Here is a 21964-nt window from a genome sequence, read left to right as displayed (position 1 = left end):
ATCAGGAAGGAATGCTGTGCTTGGGAGAGCAGAGGGCTCTACAGGAGTTCCCCACATAGGGCTGCTCTTCCCTGCTCTGTGCCAGGGTTGTGCCCAAAATCTGGACACCCCACCTCCCACTGTGGACCCCAGGACCACAGGTGAGGAACAAACCCCCCTCCTGTGCACCCTGAGACACAACTGCTGTGCTCTCACAGCTCAGCCCTTGGGTGGGTGGGGGCAGAAAGCAAAGCTCTGGGTGGGAGCCCAGGTGGATGCAGCCCTTCCCTTGTTCCCAGCAGCGACACAGTGCTGGGCTCCTCACTGCCACATCCCCAATGGGCCTAGAAGAGAGCTGCTATGTGTCAGCCCAGCTAGGGGCTGGCTCCATTCTGAATGCAGCAGTAGACTGGTTGCTCTGTTGCTAGATGTGCCTGGCAGAATGATAGATAATAATAACATTTCTCCCCGCTTGCATATTCCATATATACATGATTATATCTAAAGACACAGCAGCCAGACTTTTCCTGGGGTTGCCCTTCGCCAGCTCACACCAGCATTTTGTTGCCTCTGGGCTGTGGTTCCTCCTGGACAGACAGGCAGTGGCTCTGGACCCACGCAGTGCTGGGAGCTGAGCCCTCCCCACCGCCCACAGTGGATGCACTCAGGCCAAGGGCAGCTGCAGCAGAACAACCCTGGATTGTTCTCAGCACACATCTGTCCAGATGTGGAACCAGGCAGCTCCACCTGGGAGCCACCGGCCTCTAGCTGAACCCAAATGTCCTCATCCCTCCGCACCGCATGGCCTGGGGAGCCCCAGCCATCACCCAATCCCTGGGTACAGGTCTGCAGAGTACACAGGAAGGAAGAAATCCGCCAAAAGCCCCTGATCAAAGGCAGGGACTGCTGCGGAGAACCCCCGGCCATTTGCATTCTGTGCCTGTGAACTCCCCATGTCCTGTCCCTTCTATTTTGGGGCACTGCTTTAGGGCAGAGCCTGCCCCACTCCTGTGCAGGGAGGTGTCTGAGCCAGGGCTGCCAAAAAACAGGGCCCAGCCCCTCCGTGCCCACCACCCAGATGATATCCACAGACACCCAGAGATCAGGAAAAAGCTTTATTTGCAAAGAAAATATTGACAATTTACATAAACTTACATCCTAATTTATATACATTATGTATATTTTATATACAGATAGTGTCTTGAATAAAGATGTCGAAGCACAAAACAGCATTGGTATATCTCTGTGCAGCTCAGATAAATGGGAATGGAATTGTGCATCTTTTTCCACAACTCCCTTCCCATTCCTTTTTGGTTGGGGGAGTGAGGAGGGGCTTCTTTCCACCCCTGGAAGTGATGAGGATGGGCATTGCGTGGGGCCAGGCCAGAGGCTGCAGTACCCACACACAGCTGTGCCTGGACAGGGGAGAGCCCAAGAAATGGGACAAGCCCCTGTGGGAGGGGCTCACCCTGCAGTGCTGAGTGCTGGGACCGCTGCCTTATTGTTCCCATGCTCTGAGCTGGGACAGCACCTCTGGATTTCATGGGGCTGTGGAAAGAGCTCACCTGAGAGCAGCCCTTGGGTAAGCACCTGCCCTGGACCTCTCAGCCTGGGAACTATAACAGGTCTTTTCTAACACCCAGTGCTGAGAGGACAATGATGCAGCAGTGATGGGTTGCTGGTGATGGCAGCAGCCTCTCAGCCCCCCACACCGGGGGAGGAAGGCACTGGAGGAAGCACAGCCAGCATGTGTGGGTGCAGAGCCATGACCTAATGGGCGTGCTGAGGAGCATCCCTCCTTCCAAAGGCACCCTGAACACAAAAGCAGAGCTGGCTTCCATAGGGGCTGTCTCTGTACTGAGGATCTTAGGAGGGAGAAGGGTTTCAGAGGCTGAGTTAAGATACCAATTGGCTGCTTGCTACATTTATGCAACTGGAGTCCAGCCGAAAGCTGAGCAGCAGAACTGAAGCTCGTGGGTGAGGGTGAGCTGAAGGACTGCCGGGAGTTCTGGAGGAGAGACAGCAGAGGGAAGGATGGAGCGAGGCCCTGTTCCTGCTGGAGCTTACAACTTTCCATACACATGAACCCCCTTCCAGCTGTCCTGAGCTGCTTCCAGGCCCTTTGGCTCCAATGACATAAACATGTAGAGGCACCAGAGGCAGTGGCATGAAGCAGTATCAAACAGAAGCAGCTGTACTACAGCCTGGGTAGCCGTGCCACAATACTGTATCCATGAGAACATGCTGCTGCAGCAGCTGAAGGGTTTCAAATACAAAGGACTCCACAGCTGCCAGGCATGGAGCAGCAGGAAGGATGGCCACCTGCAGCCACCAGCAAACACCTCCTGCTGCCCACGAAGGAGTGCAGCCTCCTCCTGCCCTGCTCCCTGCACATGTGCCAAGTGGATCATGGCAGCAGTGCTGGGGTGCTCACAGCAAAAGGGATTCTCCCTTTGCCTCCTCTTGCTCACAGGCACATTCAGAAGTGAACCACAGCTCCTGCCAGCAGGGGATGAGGAATGCCAGCGACATCCATCGCACTCTCCCAAGCCATCACATTATTTATGCTTGCCCCTAAGCCTCGCTGCTCAGACTGTATTCTAAAGCAATCCTGTTAATGATTTGCTTCATGTTCTCACTATAAGCAGTTGTCCCGATTCATTCTTGTCAGAGGAACATGTCCTTCTTAATCCATTCTAAAGGAAATAAACCACAAAGCTGCTTCAGTGCCCCTAAGGCTCTCGCTAGCCCAACATGTTAAGGCTAGAAAGGAGGAGAACATATTGAAAAAGAAATAGCAGGCAATTTTTCATGCAGTTATTTTATAAACTGCACGCCTCCTGTGAATAGCGAGGCTGAAGCCAAAGCTGGGTGCCCCCAAGAAATATTTATCTCCCAATAACTGCAATACTTGGCAAGTGAGATCACTCGCTACGGCCTTGAAAAGCAGCGGAGCCAGCACTGTGGGCATGCGGACCCTGCAGGGGCACAGCGATGCTGGCTGACACTGCAGGTGAGCAGTGCTGGGGCAGACCTGGCTGTCACCTGGACCTCGGCTCCCCATCCAGCTGTTTGTGTTTGCCACAAGGGCTGAAATCTCACTGCCCTCTCTGCTTAGTGAAAGCCGCTGACCCAAGGACACAACCAGGCGTGCACCATGGCGCGGCACAACGGGGCAATTAGCGCTCCGGCCTCCTCCTCAGTTCCAGCACAACTTCCAGCTTCAGATCTCACCACCAGATGAGGGGAGGTGACGGGAGAGAGTTGCTCAAGAAGCCAAAAGAAACAATAGCGTCCTCGCTTTGCTATTAGTCACCAGAAATCGAGTTAGGACTAGACCCAGCAGGGCTCAGAGCAAAGAAAAGCGGTGACTTCATGCTAGACCAGGCTTTTTAAATCCACATTTTTGCTAGAGACTCCATCACCGCTCATTGGAGCATTTTAGGTTGGAGGGTGCCAACAGGGCCAGGGTGTGGGGAGGAAGGATGAAAACCACATCTAAGAGTGGGGCAGCTGCTATTAAAACAGAAAAAAATAATTTCCTGTTGGAATATTTTTATTCTTAAACATGACAAACTTCTTCAGAGCGTTCTCACAAGTACTTGTGTCTGTTCTGTGTGCCTCTGGGAAGCCTGTAGAAGAGTGTTCTGGTTTGCAAAATATCAATTCAAAAGACACATATTAAAAAAGCCCAACCCCCAAACAAAAACCACCGACAGCTGTGACAGCAGCAGTGGGTGATGGCAGCCCCCCATGGGGCAGCACACAGCTCCGGGGTAACAGGAGGAGCTGGAAGTAGCAGATGCTCTGGAACCAGAACTGTCTTTATCTTTGGGACTTCGTGATTTCTGGAATGCAGAGGCAGTTCTCCATGTGCTAAGCCTGCTCTGTTAAGCATCCACCTTCCCCTCCACCATACTCTGTTCTCTGCAGCCTGCTTCCCAGCTCTGCCTGAGGCATTTTGCTCTCCTTTCTCCCACTCCTGAGGATGAATGTAAACACCACTGACTCTCACCCACCTCCTCTCACGCCGTGCACCGCTCCAGTTAGAACTGAGAAGGCAGGAAAGCAGAAACCCCAATCCTTGCTCTCATCAGCGGGCAGAAGCAGGAGTGCCAGGTAGGGCTGCCTGGCAGGGTTCTCTCCTGCTCCTGCCTGGGATGATGCTTGTGCTAGTGCAACATAAAAGCAGAGACCCACGTCACTCCCAACAAGCCCCATGTGAAGATCACAGAGCAGAATATCAGTGCAGTAATACTTGAAATACTGAGACAAGGCGGACACAACAGCCCTTCTTCCTCACCACACTTTTTCAGCTAGCTTTTTTGATCCAAGTCTCCGTGCAAGTCACAGAAGACATTGTGCTTCCTGCATTCACATATAGGAATAAATAGCTCTGGATCAGTTTTCCTTATGGCCGGATTACAGAACCCCCTGAAATACTGATACGCTTATGAACAGCAGCACGGTGCAGTTCTGTGAGTCTCCTTGGATGTGCCAAGTTCATCTAGGATGCTGGAGCATCTCCTAGGCGGATGGCCCCAAAGAAAGTTGTGTGCTTGCTCATGTTGATGGAGATGTCAGCGTGGACCATTTTCACAGCAATCTTCTGCCTGGCTTTGAGGAGGCAGACCCCGGCTGTATAGCAGGTATTGAAGTTGGTCTTGCCGGTCTCAATACTCCGAGTGCATTGCAGAAAGGGTTTTTCATCCACCACCACCTCATAGCTGGCAAAATCTGTGAAGTTTATGTAGTATACCTGATGTGAAGCAGGAAGAAGAAAGATTATTAGGCAGTGTGTTTGTGAAGCAGGAACAAGCCCACATTCCTCTCGGTGCATACGCGTACTCCCTCTGCTAACGACCCTCTCCTCAGCCCCCAGCCACACACATTCGTGGGAGGCTGATTTGTCTGAAAGACCCTGAAGCCAATGAGACATAAGGAAACTCTGTATTTCACTTCATCCTAACAAAAGCATGCAAGTGCCTGTGAATCCAAGCATCTCTACGGCTGAGCTAGGAAGCCTCATGCCAGACCCTGCCATTATAGGGAACGTACAAACCTGTGGAGGCCTAGTTACAGCAAACTGAGAACAAATCTATCTGCCACAAACAGCATTTCATCCAACAAACAAACAGAGTTGTTAACTGAAGTCCTCTTGCACTTACCTGGCAAGTCCTGCTTTCTGGGTCCCATGAGCCTCCTTAAGGGTTGACATCAACAGTGCCCTAAGATGTACTGGGAGCTGCCTTCATTGTAACTGGACTTGTGGTGCTCTCAAAGGCATGAGCTGTTACAGGGAAGACACTGTCCCAACCTCCACAGCTTGGAAGCAAATGGCCTCATAGTATCTGCACTGATTTAACTCTTATATCTGGTGACAAAGCCCCCAGGACTGTGCTGTAACTTAACCATCTCACATGTACTGAGTCTGAAGAACTCCAGGGTGCCTGAGAAAGGCCTGCACAGAGATATATCCATCCCCAGGGAGCTGCTTCTTCCTGATAGAAGGAAACTACTCAGTTTGGATGCGTCTTCCAGTTCTTCTTAGCCTACACTGTGTGACCACAGAAGCTAAGCAAGGCCGAGTCCCCTTTTTTCCTTGATGGACTACAAATGACAATGGCTTTGGTGGTCAGCAGTTAGCACAAAGCACTTGGGAAACAATTACACTTTGGCCCAGGCAGAGTCATTTTCCTTGTCACCATCCAAACCGGGCACATGACCATGCCCAAAGAAGAGCCCTGTCTAACCTGACATCCACAGCCCATCCTGCCTGGTACCATCCCAGTGGGGCTGCCCCCTGAATGCAGCCAAATTGTGAGCAGGACTGCTGAGATCTGTCCCACAGCCTGGACAGGTTTCCAGCCCACAGGCTGCTGTGGAAGTGTGGCAGTTCCTGCTCCATGTCAGAGACTTTGCAAGAAATGAGCAGCACTGTACTAAATGACAGCACACCCCCTGCTTTTTTTCTTTCTTTTTGAATGGGAAAATTATAGAAATTATGTCTTAATTAGCTCTATCCTAAATCGTAACACAAGCAATTGTTACTTTGTTCAGTCCTTTCTACACAAGCAGGTCTGTACACCCATCAATGGTGCCAGCTAACGCAGGCGCTGTGCCATCCTGCTGCACAGCAAGGCTGCTGGTGCACAGCATCAATCTGAAGCTACACACAGAATGTGGATGCAAAATGGAATTACCTGGGCTGGAAGTCCTATGCTTAAAAAGAGAGCCACAGTTGCCCAAACATCCCAAGTCGTGAGGGTTTTTGGCATGACATCCCTCGTAAAGCACAGAGCCCAGCTTCCTGCTGGGACTCTTGTTCTGCAATAAGGTTTAGATTTGCGGGTGAGTGACTGCACAGACAATGTGGAGGGAAAGAAATAGAAGGCATTGGTGGCACATGGGATTTGGTTGGGCTTCTGTGCATGTGTCACAGTAACTAGGCTCTTGCAGCTGGTGTGATGGCAGAACGTGTGACCTCGCGCTTCCCAACACTATTAACTTCTTCCTCTGACACACATCTCCTAGAGCACAAAGTGGTTAAAAGCACATACAAGTTCTTGGCATTCTCTAGTTGTCTGGAGCCCTCTCGTGGTTCATGCAAGGCTTCCATTGGAACACAAGAATAGGAGTTAGGCCTAGGACCGTACTCACTTCTACCTGACTATAGATGAAGTATGTGCCGTCCACCAGTACCTCCAGCTCCCCACTGCGGGCATGCAGCTTAAACACCTTGGGGTTCATAGTGATGCGAGACCAGTCATTGAGGACTCCACCTGAAAGATCTCAGTATGAGAAAACGGCAGTCACTCAGTACCCGTCAGAATGAGAAGCGCAAGAGCACACAAATACAGTCACATTGCAACGTTTCCCACACAGCCACTGACACAGCCCCCCATGGGAAGGTCAGGAGAACTCAGTAAGAAAACCCCAGAGTTAAGCACAGTGTTGTGTTAGCTCTGGCTCCTTCCCACGGCAGCAGTTCTACCTGCACTATCTCTTGCTGCAGTTTGAATGGGACACCCACTTTGTTCTGTGCGCACAGGATGAGCGGTCCATATCTCCGCTCCCTTTTGGCTTTCTCATTTCTCATCCTCAAAATGCAGTGCACAGCCCTTAGTATGCTCATCCCCAGAGCTGGGTGCAGACCCACTTGTCTTTTCCTGATGCAAGCAACCAAGTACCCAGCTGATTCCCAGCTCCCGTAAGATATTCTCATCAGAAGTGAGTGCCACCATCCCTGCTGCACAGCAAGGACACTCTGGTACACAGAGACCAGTGCCAGTATTTCCAAACTATTTGCTGTGTTTTCTAAACCAGGCAAAGGTGAGAACAGTGATCCCTGCCCTTATGGGAATGGGACTATACGTGGCAAACCTGCCTGCATGAAATGGCATCACATCCCACCACATTAACCTGGGTTGAGATCCTCAGTACAATTAGGTGTTTGTAGACCCACTGCCCACTCCTCTGTCACTGGGGCCAATGGGATAACTGCTGAGAGCATCAGTAGACACATCCCAAGGACATGCTCTGCTACATGCTGAGGACAGCCTGCAGTCTGCAGGTTGTATCAAATGCAATCTTTCCCCTCCCAGCTCCTTCATCTGCTGTTCTGCTCCTTGCCTCCAGCTGTGAGCCTGCCAGGCTGTGCTTTCTGCTCTCTGTCAGCTGGACAGCATTAATGTCAGAGTGCCCGAGGAAGGCAGGCTCAGCACAGCAGATTGTTCCCAAGCAGCAGGGAAGGACAGTTACAGGGTAATTCCCACTCTTAGAGAGCAGTGTATGCTCTGTAAACATAGAAGGGTCCCATTAATAATGGAATAATTGCCTTTTAAATGTAAGTGCGACAGCATCTTTTCCCCCGTGCTGTTGTTAGAAACAGCAGATTTCCTTTTTGCTGCTGGGAGCTTCCCCCCACTCTGCTACAGTGAACACATTCAGCTTGAAGAGCACTCCCCTACTTGTGAGAAATGTCATCTCCCACAGCTCACTCCTGGTGAGAGATAAACCAGGGGAGGAAGGAAAAGAGCAATGAAGTGCTGGTGGATGTGAGATGGCTCAGCAGGACTTAGGGTGGGTAGGGTTGGGTAGGGATGCTCAGGGGCTGCATGCTTTGTGCCTGCAGCATGGCAAGGCAGGAGCTGGTGGTAGTGCACCTCTGTGTGCTCGCAGCTCCCACTTTAGCTGTGCTTTCTCCTGATATGAATTAATGGGGAAAATGGAGAAAAAACACAGGCTAATGGGGCTGAGGTGGGAAAAGGATACACTGCAGGCTTAGAATACAAGGAGAAAACAGACTGGGAAAGGAGGTTACCAGTGGGGGACTCAGGAAAACTGATGACTTTAGAACAGGTGGGAGGAGGTCAAGGGGAAGTGAGATCCAGTGAGCCAAAACTACTGAGAGATGCACAGAGACAAACTGGGGGATGAATCTGACTGCAGGAGAAATGGGAGGACACTGAGCAGTGGGCTCCTCTGTGGGGTTTGGGCAATGGGAATGAGCCTGTCATGGTCAGCCAACACTGACCCACATCACAGGGAGGTCTTAGCTCCACACGTACTCCCAGGGCTGCAGGATGGGCCCAGTAAGTGCCAATAGCATGAGATCCTTACCATTCTTCACTTGGATGGCTGAGCCTTGGCCTTGAAGGTGGACCACAGCTGGCTGCAAACGAGATTACAGGGATTAAAAGCTGGTCAGAAACACTATGTCATTTTACAGCAATGGGGCAAAGCTCCACAGCTCTGAGGTCATTATTGCTTTCCACAAACACAAAAGAGCAGAGTGGCCAAGAACAGCATCAGCACTGCACAAGGAGCGAGAAACCCAAGGCAGATTAACACAGCCTGCTTCTGAGCAACGCGAAGAGTCAGCTCAGCTGGTCCTTTTTGGGGTAGCTACAGCTCAGCACACACAGGAAGGGTGGGATTTACATGTTAGTAAACACAGCAGATAACATTAGTCAACAAAGCTGGTAGCTGGGAAGGAGGCCAACCAACCTGGGTGTCTCGGGAGCCGGCCTTGTCTGTGGCACCTGCAAAATGCAATTCACATCGTTGCAGAGTAAGCCTGAAAGAGCTGCAGTAACTATTCCTTCAGAGAAACCTCTTATCCCCATGACAAGCATAAAAGGCATGTTTTTAGCAGGAGGACACTGGCAGCTGTATGGGGTATAGCTCCGTGTCAGAAAGCACTGAAATATGGCCTCGTCTTGCTTTTTTTTCCTGTCTTAATCCTGTATTTCTGCCCAGCATCACTGAAGCATCCCCACATCACTCAACCAGCTTGCACTGGAAGGACAAATTGCAGTGCTCTGCTCCTGGCAGCAGTGGCAATGGAGGCTCTGGGATGCAGACATCATCTGCTGCACTCGTGCTCTGTGCTGAAACCTCTCTTCTTTGAGAGCCAAAGCTCTATGAGAAAGGAGATGCTTGTGGGCACCATGCTGCAGCACTAAGGACCTTGTTCTGCTGCTGGCCTGTGCTTCTGAGAGAGACTGATGTCAGCTAAGCTTCCCCTTGAGAGCTGTGTGAGATGTGGGGTGACAGCCCTGGTTTCTCTGAAGAAGCATTTTCTAATAGGAGTGCTCACCTGAGGGGCCCTGCAGCCCTGGGGGTCCCTGAGGGCCAGGTGGGCCTGGGGGGCCGGGTGGTCCCATCACAGTGGTCCCAGGAATCCCAGGGATGCCGGGAATGCCAGGGGGGCCCTGGGGCCCGGGGGGGCCTGGTGGTCCTTGGGGACCGTTGGGTCCTGGAGGACCAGCCTTCTTACCTGGAAAACACAAGGCCAAGCATCAGCACACAGCATCATTCATGTTGGAAGAGCCCTCTCTGATCCCAACACCACCCAGCCCACCCCACAGTACCCATCACCAACATCCCTCAGTGCCATATCCTCATGGCTCTGGAACACCTCTGGGCAGGAAACCCACTGCTCCCTGGGCAGCCTGTGTTGGTACATCACCACAGGTCATCCCCTGAAGTGCAATTACACCTAAACAAGGAACATACCTCCAGGGCTACATGAGGGATGGAGCACCTGCCCCAGGGATGTGACAGGGGCTTTCTGATTGAAAACAGTTGCAATCTTTCACACCTGCTGTATGCTGATGCATTATATATAAGCCTCCTACATCACATCAAAGCATACCACAAGAAGTTTCAGTTCACATAGAACTGGAGAGATATAACCTGGTACACTGTGTGGCCATGAGCCAGGGATGAGGGACAGCTGTGCTGCTCAGCACCTCATGGCCCTTCTCACATTGCTGCTCCCTGCACACAACTCACCTCCAGCCCTGCACAGAATTCTAGGGCTAAAGGAAGAAGAATGTCACCTTCTGAAGCAGAGAAGTAAGTTAAACTAGCAATGCATAACCAAAATAATATGGCAGTGATTCCAATATCCCATAAAAACCTGCAATATTTCTGCCCAGATCAGCAGCTGTGCCCTCACACTGAGCTGGCCATGCACCAGGCTGCCTCTACACCAGCAATGCTCCACCTCAGGATGGTGACAGCTCTTGGAAATGAGCAGCTCTAATCCCAGCCCTCACCAATGTCCCCTAAAGAACACTGCAAGTTCCTCTCCTTCAACCTGGATGATACTGAGGAAGGCTCACAGGTGGGGCCAGCAGTCTCAGGGCTGGCTCCCCATCTTTCTTTCCCTTGGGGAGACATGTGACAGCTGTTTTATCCAATCCATCTCAGAAGTGGGGTCTGCAGCTCAGTGTGCTGCTCGTTCAGCAGCAGAACAACCACACATCGCCCTGAAGCTGCACAGGGATGCACATTCTGGGCATTCTTGCTCCTTTGAGCAATTTCAACTACCCCTCTGTTGTAATGGAATCCTGCTCAGTAATGTCACAAGGCAGAAAGTGGTTATTCACTAAAACATAAAGCTCGATTCATCTTCCAACTGAGGACACCACTGCTGGGCGGGCTGCAGCACAGAGCAAGGGGTGCACTGCAGGGCTCAGCGCCCACACACATTTCCACTGGGTGGATATACAGGAGTGAGATGCTGCTGCTGCTGCTGCTTCCCCTTTCTCCTCTTTGAACTTCTCTTAGAGCCCCTCAGTGGGGCAGAGCTGCTGATGGAGGCCCCGTTCCCAGGAGCCACATGCACTGTGCAGGCAGCACAATCCAAGCACAGCACAGTCAGTGTGTGCTTTCCCTAATTGCCATTTACCAAACAATAAGCTCTAACTCTGAAAAATGAAAATAAATTAAAAGAAATGTGACAACACCATAACACGAAAATATTCTACGCAGCACTGCAGCTGTATGTAATACAACACTGCAAGATCCCTCAGCTGCTCCAGGATTGCACGAATACCGCAGGCATCATTTGCTGTTAGCTCAGCTGATTTAAGCAGGGTTTAGGGTTTCAGAGCTCTGTTAGGACAAACTTTGTGAACATGAAATGTGATGCAGCTCTAGAGCACAAACAACAGCCCAAGCTTCTGAACGCTGCAGCCATCAGTTGTGAGGCTGCATGCAAGGAGCAAGAGCAGACTGCTGTGCTGTGCAGGGGCTGCAGCAGCTCAGTGCCTGGGCCATGCAGCAGGGCAGTGTGGGATCCGGGGTGTCCCATCCCCAGGTGCTGTCACAGACCCAGCTGGGTGCAGCCCTGCGTCAGCAGTGAGCACTGAGTGCTGCGGAGATGTCTGGGGGAGCCCCTGGTTTGCGCACAGCTCACACTTCCTGCTGCCTACAGGGCAATGTGGGTGCTCTGGTGGGTGCAAGGGGCAGAGAGGGGCCAATGGCTGCACTCCGCTAAACCATGGCTGTTGCTTGGTTTTGAGAACAAGCCTACAAAGCAACCCAGATCTTTGGGTTGTGTTCTCGTAGCAGATCAATATATGGCTGTTGTGTGTGCCAAGGAGCCAAGCGCAAGCAGGGATGGCACCAGATACCTGACAAAGCATGGAATCATATGCCCAAAACAATCCACCTCCCCAATCTGCAATTTGTGAAGTAAGAGCACAATGCAAACAGCTCAAGGAACACGGTGAGAAAGCTGGGCAACACCTGCAGGCTGACCCACACTCAGCATGGAAACATAAGACAGTACTTCTGCATTTGGTGCACAACCAGAAGCTGCAGAGTATGTTCAGAGAGAATCTGAAGGTCTGAAGGAGGCCCCAAGCAGCAGCGAGACCCACAGCAGAGCAGAGGGAAGCTGGAGCTGCAGAGAGCAGGCAGCTCACCAGAGCTGGCACACGGCAGCACAGCTGTTTGTTATGGGAATTACTTTTATACAATGCAATTAAGTTCCCTTCACTTTCAAAGATGACTTTGGTAAGTGTCTCCATCCCCACAGCGCTGCTGGGGGATGCAGCTGTGCCACAGCAATGCTGGAGGCACGGAGAGCAGCCCCAGAGTGCTGCACTGGATGCTGTGCCCACTGCTGGGATGTGAATGAATGGTTTTCCCACTTATGTCAGTTAGAGAACCTGTAGCCAGAGCAATAACACAGGTGCACCAAGCAGTAACTGAAGTCCAATTAAATTAAAGATCAAACTTACCCTTTTTCTTGTTTTTAACTGAGCTTGGACCTACAAGGAAAAAAAAAAGAGAGACAGTAAGATTCAGTGATCATTTAATCCTAAAAAACCCCCACTGCCACCCATAGCACTTGGGAAGGGCGTTCTCTCTGGAACAAAACTGGGAACAGAAGTGGTCAGCCAAGGCTGAGAGCCCCAGCTCCATGCAGGATGCTCTGTGCACACCTCTGTGCACAGCTCTGCTCTCTGCTCCCAGCCCAGCTGCAGCACTGCCCAACTTCTGCACACAGATGTGCTGCATGTACCATGTGCTGCCAATGCAATAGGGCACACTGTCCTTTTGGGCAGCAGAAATCCTAAGCCTCATCACAATCCCTGCAACACAGAATGCTGTGCACAGTGCAGCCACTGCTGGGAGGTTGCGCAGAGCCCTGCTGCTTTGGTGGCACAGCAAATGTCTCGGGGAAGACAGGTTGGGAAGGGAACCCAGCTCAGCTCCTGGCTGAAACACTCTTAGAGAAGCTGAGAAAGGGCACAATTCTTGAGCATGAGTGTGAAACACACCCCACTGCTTTCCCCACAGTTAATGATGGATGAGAACGAGACCCCCAGGTGCCACCCTGCCATGTGCCTGCCAAAACCCAGAAACCCAAGCACGTGCATTATGCTGTAGGAAATGTACCGTATTATCTGACTTATTACCTCTATTGATTTGCTCTTTTAAAAACCTATTTCTTATTTACAAATATACACCCTCCTATCAGCCCGGCAGAGACGAGCTGCCAGGCACCACACCTGGTGGCCACTGCCATGCTGCCCACGCCTGCCAAGCACCATAACACCATGCTCAGGGAAAGCAAACACTGCAGGGGACATCACCCAGAGAACAACCTGGGGCGGGCAGCACGAGGCGAGCACTGTGTATGTGTCTCTCCAGACCTCAGAGTCACGAGAGTTTATTTCATGTTATATATATCACACCATTAGCGCCATAACCAGAGTGAAAGTACAAATAGCTGCGGCGAGCCAAACACATTGGGGATGGATGGAACCAATTAGCTTCAAAGATGAATGGGAGGAATGAGAACCACATGCGATGTGGATGTTCGCAGTCTATATTACAACACACACATCTGTTCCAGGCACGGCAGAGAGAGATGTTACGGCTGTGCAAGTGAATCTTTCGACAAACACAAAAATACTTCTGACATGAAAAAAAACACAATATTATTAGCCCTGGGAGCTTCTGAGCCTCTGGGGTTTGCATCTGTTCGTCTCCCAACAGGGAGGGATGGATAGTTTAATTGCACCGGGAGCCATGGGGCTCATGGGATGCACCAGCAGCCAAAGCTTTGCTTGGTTTTGCTCAGAACTCGTTGGATAGCTCGGAACTGAATGTGATGCAGTAACAGTCTCTCACTGTGTTGGGGAAGCACAATTCCACCCCAATACCTGCCACAGCAAGGGGCTCTTCTGCATTTGTATTTGCACCCGACTTCCGCTCTGAGTCCTCATAACCCCACTTACATTCCCCCCGGCAAGCTTTCTGTTCATGCTCAGGGCCAAACCAAATTGAGGGAAGTTTATCCTCCCCTCTGTTTCCCTTCAGCTGAAATGACATTTGCTCTTATGCTGCGACCCTTCCTCAAAAAGAGCTCACAGTTCTGTGGAACCCTCTGCTTCAGCAAAGCTGTCAAGGAGCACCAAGACTGAGAAGAGGGGCAGCAGGGGGAAGGCCTTGAAGGACACAGCAGGGAGCACGGGATGGGGTTCACACATACAGGATGCACAGTCCTACAAATGACCCACATACATGGAATGAAGATTGTTGCTGCATGGTGAGCTCCTCTTTACAGGCCTGAGTTCAAATGAGAGCATTTTGTAGACAGGCTCATGCCCGAAAGCAACCAAGCTGGAAATGAGGGTGCTATTCCTAACCTCCAGGAGGAGCAGCACGGGGCTGGAGGTGTCTGCTGGCTCAGTGTGAGCCCTCAGCCCCATGGGGCACTACCAGAAAGGCTCAACAATTCATCAGTCCTTTTGGAGATAATACTTCCCCCTATGGGCACTGCAGGCTGCTAGCACAGCACCATGAAGCAGGCTGCTAACCTGTCTCAAAGCACCGAAGCCAGCTAGCTGAGCTGCTTCTACCACTCATAATATCCTTCATCATCCCCAACCTAAACATGACCCCCACCCTGCAGAGAGTTGGTACAGTGGGGCAAACATGGGAAGGGGTCTGGGGCAGCAGCAGCAGAATCCCTGCAGCCGCTTCCCAACACCAAGGGAGGGATCTGCAGCAGGTGGGCCACTGCTGTGCAGGGCAGCACCTGTGGCCATGCAGAGGGCACTGCACAGTGCTGCAGGGATGAGGTCGGCCCCAACATCTGCTGTATAACCACCACGAGCTGCAGAGAAACCAGATGGTGATGCAACTTGAGGATATTACACATGACATGTTTTTGCTTATAAAGATTAAGAGAGTTTACTTTTTTCCCCCCTTGATTTTACTTTCTGCGTGCTACACGCTGCTATGATTTGCTATAAATACAAAAATACCCCAAACTTCTTTAGGTCATGTGCCGATATAAATAGCATATTTAAAATAACAAAAAACACAAACCAACCTGTGTTCACTTATTAGCTGTGTGTGTGGATTAACGAGAAATAGCTTGAATTCTTTCAATACGGTTCGAACTGGTCTTACAGACAGGGACAGATCTTTGTAATTACGCTGGTTTGATGTATAACCTGCAAAACGCCATTGCAGAAAGCTGTCCCAAGGAAGGCTGCTGAGCCACTCTCACCCTGGAGACAGGCAGAACCAGACCCCAAACCCAGCGATTCCCTGTCCATCTATGCAGACACTTCCAGCACAGTTGCAATCTGAAGATGAGAACAGAAGCAGGAGCTCAATGTGACTTTATCCAGCAGGCACATCTTCCCAACATTGTGCACTCCCCAAAACCTGCAGCCTTGTCTTTGAAGCGGGAGCTTCTGGCTGTGGTTGCAAAAGGAATGCCAGGTTTAACAACCGCCGCTCTTAACAGCGATGGGAATTTGTGCAAAGCACTTTTCCAAACCCTGGTAGCCATCTGGTTTAACAAAGAGATCGTTTGCTGGATCCCAGAGGGAGCACTGAATGCTGCCTGACTCCACCAGAGGCCCCTGGAGAAGGGATGGTTCGCAGAACCCAATGTGCCTACCTGGCCATGGTAGGGAAAGCATCACTAGAGAAGCAACCAATGGGAATCTGGGTGCTGGTCAAAGTCCTTCTGCCACTTAAGGTGTCCCAAAGAGAAGGCTGTGGCAGTTGGTATAACCTTACCATGGTGGGCACTGTCATTTCAAAGCAGGTTAAGACCAGAAGGAACCATGATGATGACCAAGGATTAATGAACCTCCCATCGAGCCCTGTATCTCTGTCTTACTAATGCTGGGGGGAGTGGGTAAGAGATCAAGAAAAGCTCAAGTGTTACTCCAGGGATAAAGTTTTCAAGCAATGAGAAACGTATGACATGCTTTGATATGCTGTCCCAGTGGATGTGATGGAAAGGTCCAATTCAACCTCTCCAGCTCCACCATTTCATTTGCAGAATGGGTGCACCGTTGTTCCCTCCACTCAGGGGGCTATGAGATATGTGAGGCTTTTCAAACATTTCTGAGTGCAGTGTTATTAATGCCAGACTATGGTGGAGCTGGAGAAAGAAGGATGTTAGCTCCCAACACATGCTTAATCCAGAACACGTGGGTTTGGGAAGGTTTTGAACCAATATGTTTTCAACATTTTCAGGAAATTTGGTCTAGCCAGATGAAAGCTTCTTGGACTCTGCTGAAATATCAGCAATACAAATACTGAAGCAGGATGAATTTTCCCCTTCCCCTAAAAAGAAAGTGCTTCTTCACCAATTCCAAAGAGCCAGGCAGCAGCTCCCGAGGAGCAGCTCTTATTTGCTATTATCACTCCAGAAAATAGAATGAATTATAGATGTAGGAAAACATCCAAGACGTAAAACATATCATGCACCGCTCCAAACGTCTGGTATGCTTTGGGAGAGTTGGGTTTTGGGGGTGGGAAGAGGAAGGGCAGTCTCCTGCTGAGAGCAGAGGAAAGATGCTGTCAGCAATGGCAGGAGGAATAGGGGTGAACCCAAGCGTGGGATGGGACGTCCCAGGTACAAGGCCTGGAGTAACTTCAGTAAATGCAAATATACTGAATATACTACAGAATGGAAAGGGGAGCTCATTGTACCAAGTGGGAGAAAAGGATGAAATGGTGCTGTTTGATGTATAAGCATGCAGGGCAGAGCCCTGGGCCATTCAGTTATTCTCAGTCGCCATTGTTGCCTCTCCCTGCTTTTGTTCCAGTTCTTTTTTTAAACTCTTCCAAACTCATGCATGGACACGGTCACCCTTCATTGTCCTGTTCTTCTCACGCCTTTGAGATGCTCCATGATGGCCCCCCACACACCACAGACCCCGTGTCCTACACTTCAGAGGGTCTTTGCTTACAAGACAGTGGCACCCCAGCCATGCTCTACAGCCACACACTGCCCAGTGTCCAGCCCAGGCTCAGCCCCAAGTCAGAGCTGCCACAGCTCCGATCCCCCACCACTGTGCTGAACTGAACTAACACTCAAAACCAGTTTCCTCAAGATGATGAGGATTGTGCAGCTCTCCGTGCTCTTTCGAGTCACTCCCTCGGCTCCAACCACTTTTGAGGCCATTCTTCATCTCCCTAGAGGACTTTTCCCACGTCTCCACACATCTCCAGGGGAAGTATGCCACATTGAGGTCTCCCCTGGCACTTCTGGGTCACTGCATGCTCGGCCACGAGGCTTTGAGAAGAGCTTCTGCACTAACGCCAAAGACTGAAGATCATTTATCTGCTGGCGAATTCGGTACGAGAGCAGCTTTCTGCTGCCTCACTGCTCTCCTCTGAGCAATCTATCAGAGGACAAACCCACATCCATGTGCCATCCAGATGATCGTTCTTCTCCGGGAGCCCCATGGGTAGCAGCCTGCTCCCTCCCTGCTGCTCTGAGCCCATGCACTGCTGTGGGAGCAGCCCCAGCTCCTTGCTGCTGCTCTTGTGCTTCCTGGAGCCACACTGTGCTCCTCCTCAGACAGCCTTGGGCTGCATGACAGCTCATCACCTCGCAGGTTTGTTGTTGTCATCATTGTTTTTCTCTCCTACCAGTGCTTCGGAGAGATTTCTGCCTGGTTTGATGATTAAGAAAGCAAGGCTCTCCACAATGGGAATAACTTGGTTGAGCTCATGAGTGAAAGGCAAGAATGCAGAGATGGTGGCTAACAGCGACAGGCAGCTGTGATGCACTTTACAATGGTCTTTAGTCAGATTAAAAGGGAAAAAAATCATCAGAGTTGCTCAGATGAGCCAAAGTGAAGGAGTACAACAGACAGACCTAAGAGAGCAGCAGGCACAGTGTGTGTCACATTTCCAAGGTGTAAGCATCCCAATGCAGCAACAGTCCCAGCAAGCAGCTTACAGGCAGCTCCCGACTGTCCCTTCTGGCTGCGGTAACCCACCAAGTACTTTGCAACAGCCCTTGAAACCATGCTGGGAGAACAGCTGAAACTCAAATGTTTCATCACACCAGAGGTTCTCATTTTCACCACTGCCTCAAAAAACAGAAGAACTTCAGCAAACTGAAGTGTTGAAGGATTTGAGGCAAGAAAAGCCCCAGGGCCGGCTGGGAGAGGTGGCAGTGTGCTCATCCCTTACAGCTCTGTGTGCACCTACAGCATAGATACAACCCGCTGTCAGCACAAGGGGCTGTGCTGGTTCCTGACCCCATCCAGGTGTGAGCAAAGCGCAGTGCTCACCAACACAGCCACCGTCCTGCTCCCAATTAGCTGCAGAGCCACTGCTGCTGGCTGCAGTGCTGTGCTGACTTCTCAAAAAAACACCAAACCAATCACACATAAATCTCCGCCCTTCGTAGCTCCACTCCCACATCATCAGTCCCAGCCAAGTTCCTGGGGCTCACAGCAAAACCTGCCGTCAGATTTCATTTCTCCACACTCTTGCTGGCTATGGAAGAATATGATGTGCTTTTGTTTCCCTTCGGGCACCGCGGGTGGATTCCAAGAGCTGGATCCTCGCAGCAGAGCTGACAAACAGCATTACTATTTCCAATTCGAGGATCTCAAAGTTGCTTTTTGGCTGGCTGGCCAGCCTCTCAATGCTTATTATCTATAGACCGCTGCACCCTATTGCTTACTTTATCAATACCACATATTTGAATGCAACTATTTAAAGCGTGGTATTACAGCTGCGCTTTTATTTTGTTTGTTTTATTCGGTTGTTGTTTAACACAAAACATTCTGACATTTTAAGTCACATCCCACTAAGATAAACAAGTAACATATGTCCTGAATTCCAGCAGAAGCGATTCCCCAGCGGTGCTGCAGTAAGGTTGGAGCTGAGAGGAAGGAAGATGCTCTGCACTGGGTTATTTCCAATGCACTCTAAGACAGCCAGCCCTGAGAAACCAGTGCAGGTAGGAGGAAACCCACCCAACTCTCTTCTGTCTGCACAAGCTGCCATGATTCTACTTCCTCCTGCCTTCAATCTAATCGCATTGAAAACCTCTGCAGTGTTCTGAGCTGTTGTGATCTGGGGCTCTGTTGCTGAAGATAAACGTGTGTGCATGCACACATGCTCAGATAGGGAGTAATCTGAAAAGGAGCTGCAAGAAACCCAAGGGAGAGGCAGAGCCCACTTTTTGGGAAGCCTACACCTTTTGCAAGACCCCACTGACAGCATTCTGGCCCAGCACAGTACTGCCTGGCTCTGCCAGCCCGACTCCATCCATTCACATCACTGCAGACAGATGAATGAACACTGAACCGAGCCCTGCTCACATTAACAGCACCAGCTACGAACCCAACAATGTTGCTATACATCACGGCTAACAAAGCCCTAATGAAAACATGGAATTGTCGTGCCTCATTCACAACTTTTTCCCCAAAGAGCTCCTCACTGGTGCTGCTCTGCAGCTTTGTGCAGCTTTTCCTTTTTTATGGTGAATGTATCTGGTCTCGTATAACCGAGAGGGTTTTTAACGAGCGCACAGACAGGCCACAACTGAAGGCAGCTCCACAATTCCATCGCCAGAGCTGCAGCTCTGCGTTTGGCTATTCAGTCCCACCCTGGATGCCATAGAATGACGGAATGGCTCAGGCTGGAAAGGACCTCAAGGATAAGCAAGTGCCAACTCTCTGTTGTAGGCAGGGCTGCCAGATCAAGCACGGAGCTGCCAGATCAAGTACTATTCTGCCCCAAATCTGCAGAAGGCAGAGGTGCAGTCGCCAAGCAGACCCTGAGCAGCATCCTCGGCCATTTGGAGGGGCATGCACTCAACAGGCAGCTCTTACAGCAGCACAGCTCGGTGACCAGATGGACCACAACATGTGCTGAGCACCGTCTGCCTGCAGAGTGCTGCAGGGCCATGGCCAGCGAGCAGTGCGTGCACAGAAATCAAAGCTCAGCTGCAAACACTTCCCAAGGACAGACAATAGAGCCTCTGGCACACTGTGGGAAAGGAATCACCAACCACCAGTCCAAGTCAGCATTTACAATGCCTGGTACGTGGCATCCACGGTCCAGATGCACACATAGCTCAGATGCAATCACATTCCCACCCTGCTGTAACATCTGTTCTCATTAGCCCAGGCCATGCTTTGTAACAGAAGAAACTGAGATTCTCGAAAGTCAGCATTTGACCAGAGGCGTTATGAAAAGCCCTAGTTTTCACAAGTGGAGTTCATATGGAGTCAACCAATTACTTCTAATGATATTGGTCCCTGCTCAACACGCAGCTTTAATAGAAGTTTCAAAGATTGGTTTGAGTTCCAGCACAGCCTGCTGCAGCACACGGCACTGGGTTAGCACCAAGGATCCAGCAGGACAGGACTGAAACCCACCCACAAGCTGAATCAGCACAAGGACCTCAAAGCATGGCCTGGATGGAGGTCAGAGCGCAGAACTCTCTCTCAAGCCTTCCAAGTTTACTCTGCATCTCAGAATCTTTCTGTCATGTCCTCCTACCTTACCCACACCAGACGGGATGAACGGGAAGGGATCAGAGCAGGAGGATACACACACACAGAGCTGCACCCCATCACAGCTTTAGGAATATTGAAGAAGCAAGGCTTCTTTTGGAACACTGCAGGTCACAGCTGGAAGGGATGCTATCAGGGTAGCCACACACCATCAGAGTTCAATGAGCAGTTCTTGGCTCCACTGGTTTGCAGACCCCAGTTCCTCCTCGCCGTCCAATGCAGAACACCCACACCCAAACACCACTAAGGCACACAATGCACCTCCCTGCTGCATAAAGTGATTCCAAACCCTTTGAGCTGAGATAACATGGAGGCTTAAGCCATGATGTCAGCATCTCTGCACTCCCAGAGTCACATGGAGCATCCCTGAGATGATTCCTCTGCTGTACGACAGCCAGGGCTGCCCATGAGTACCCAAAAGAAGCTTCAGCAAAGGTCGTTAATGACCATCCACTGCAGTGGATTTGGCCTCAAAGCAGTTTCAGAACTAGAGTAATTTCAGAAGAACTGAGCTCCAAGCAGTCTGAGCCAAGGATGAGCTAAAAACGTTTCTGCTGTCTGTGCTCTGCCTTACATGTCACACCTGGAGCAAGAGGATCCCTTGAACACAACTTCCACCTCTGTTTGTTTGCAGCAACGGGTCGGTGTTTGTCTGCCACTGCTGCAAGAGAGCTGAGAACCACCACCTGGATGTCACTCTGAATGTTCCAACAGCTGTTAAGCTTCTCTGGATGTGTCTCTGTGGAAACAGCAATCAGAAGCCAACACAGACACCAGGCTGTGGTCTACAACCAGATTACTGTGTTTGTACCCATGAATCCTCCTGGCAGAGCAGTGACTGAACTGTGTGAGCCATACAGGTAGAGTGCCTCATTACAACAAGGACAGGTATACCATAGGCAAGGGGCTGTAAGGGAGCTGTGGGCTCAGTTTTAATCACGGTAATAGAAAGTACCGCCAGTGTCAGCATGGGGAGGTGATGGTCCTCACATGCGAGGACTCGACATCTGTTCTGGTGTGTCTCAGCTCCTCCTGGTTTGGGGGAAATCACAGAGAAATTTGGGGGCGAAGAGCAAGTGTGTTCCGGTGAGCCTTCTTCTGGGACCGTCTCCTCCACTCCAGTATCCAGGAAATGCTCTTTGTTTATGGAGTGCTCATCACCATGGTTTCCGAGCACAATAAAGCTCTACCGCCCTTCATCCATCTGTGTTTCTGAGAATTCCTGGGCTGCAGGGAATTGCACGGGGCCGGCACAAAGGAACTGATTGTTCTGGGCTCTGCAGTTGAAGGGCTGTATCGTCCCCTTCCAAAGGAGAGGAAGCGAGCAGGAAAAGTCCCTTTGTGACCCCTCTGCACAACAGAGCACTGCGCCACGCACC

The 21964-nt window shown here is 50.8% G+C and overlaps 1 protein-coding gene across 6 annotated transcripts in view; it reads right to left on the bottom strand.

Annotated features, from left to right (window-relative positions):
* Positions 1 to 1081: 1081 nt before the first annotated feature.
* The window catches only part of EDA (ectodysplasin A), a 56669-nt gene continuing 35786 nt past the window's right edge, over positions 1082 to 21964 (bottom strand). Inside the window, exons 3-8 of one of the 6 annotated variants that reach the window (XM_085544415.1) lie at positions 12519 to 12548; positions 9581 to 9760; positions 8989 to 9023; positions 8602 to 8653; positions 6640 to 6770; positions 1082 to 4738 (exon numbers count right to left, since the gene is read on the bottom strand). In XM_085544415.1, the coding sequence (XP_085400541.1) occupies positions 4487 to 4738; positions 6640 to 6770; positions 8602 to 8653; positions 8989 to 9023; positions 9581 to 9760; positions 12519 to 12548 (680 nt within the window). In that variant the 3' untranslated portion in view covers positions 1082 to 4486. The remainder of the gene's footprint in view (positions 4739 to 6639; positions 6771 to 8601; positions 8654 to 8988; positions 9024 to 9580; positions 9761 to 12518; positions 12549 to 21964) is intronic. The other 5 variants (XM_015860168.3, XM_085544416.1, XM_015860169.3 and 2 more) reach the window with 5 other exon arrangements.

Source organism: Coturnix japonica, chromosome 4, assembly GCF_054131305.1.
Source record: "Coturnix japonica strain WE chromosome 4, WE-NBRP24, whole genome shotgun sequence".
Taxonomy (NCBI): domain Eukaryota; kingdom Metazoa; phylum Chordata; class Aves; order Galliformes; family Phasianidae; genus Coturnix; species Coturnix japonica.
Note: the sequence above shows the minus strand (reverse complement) of the source record. Positions and strands in the feature narration are given on the sequence as shown.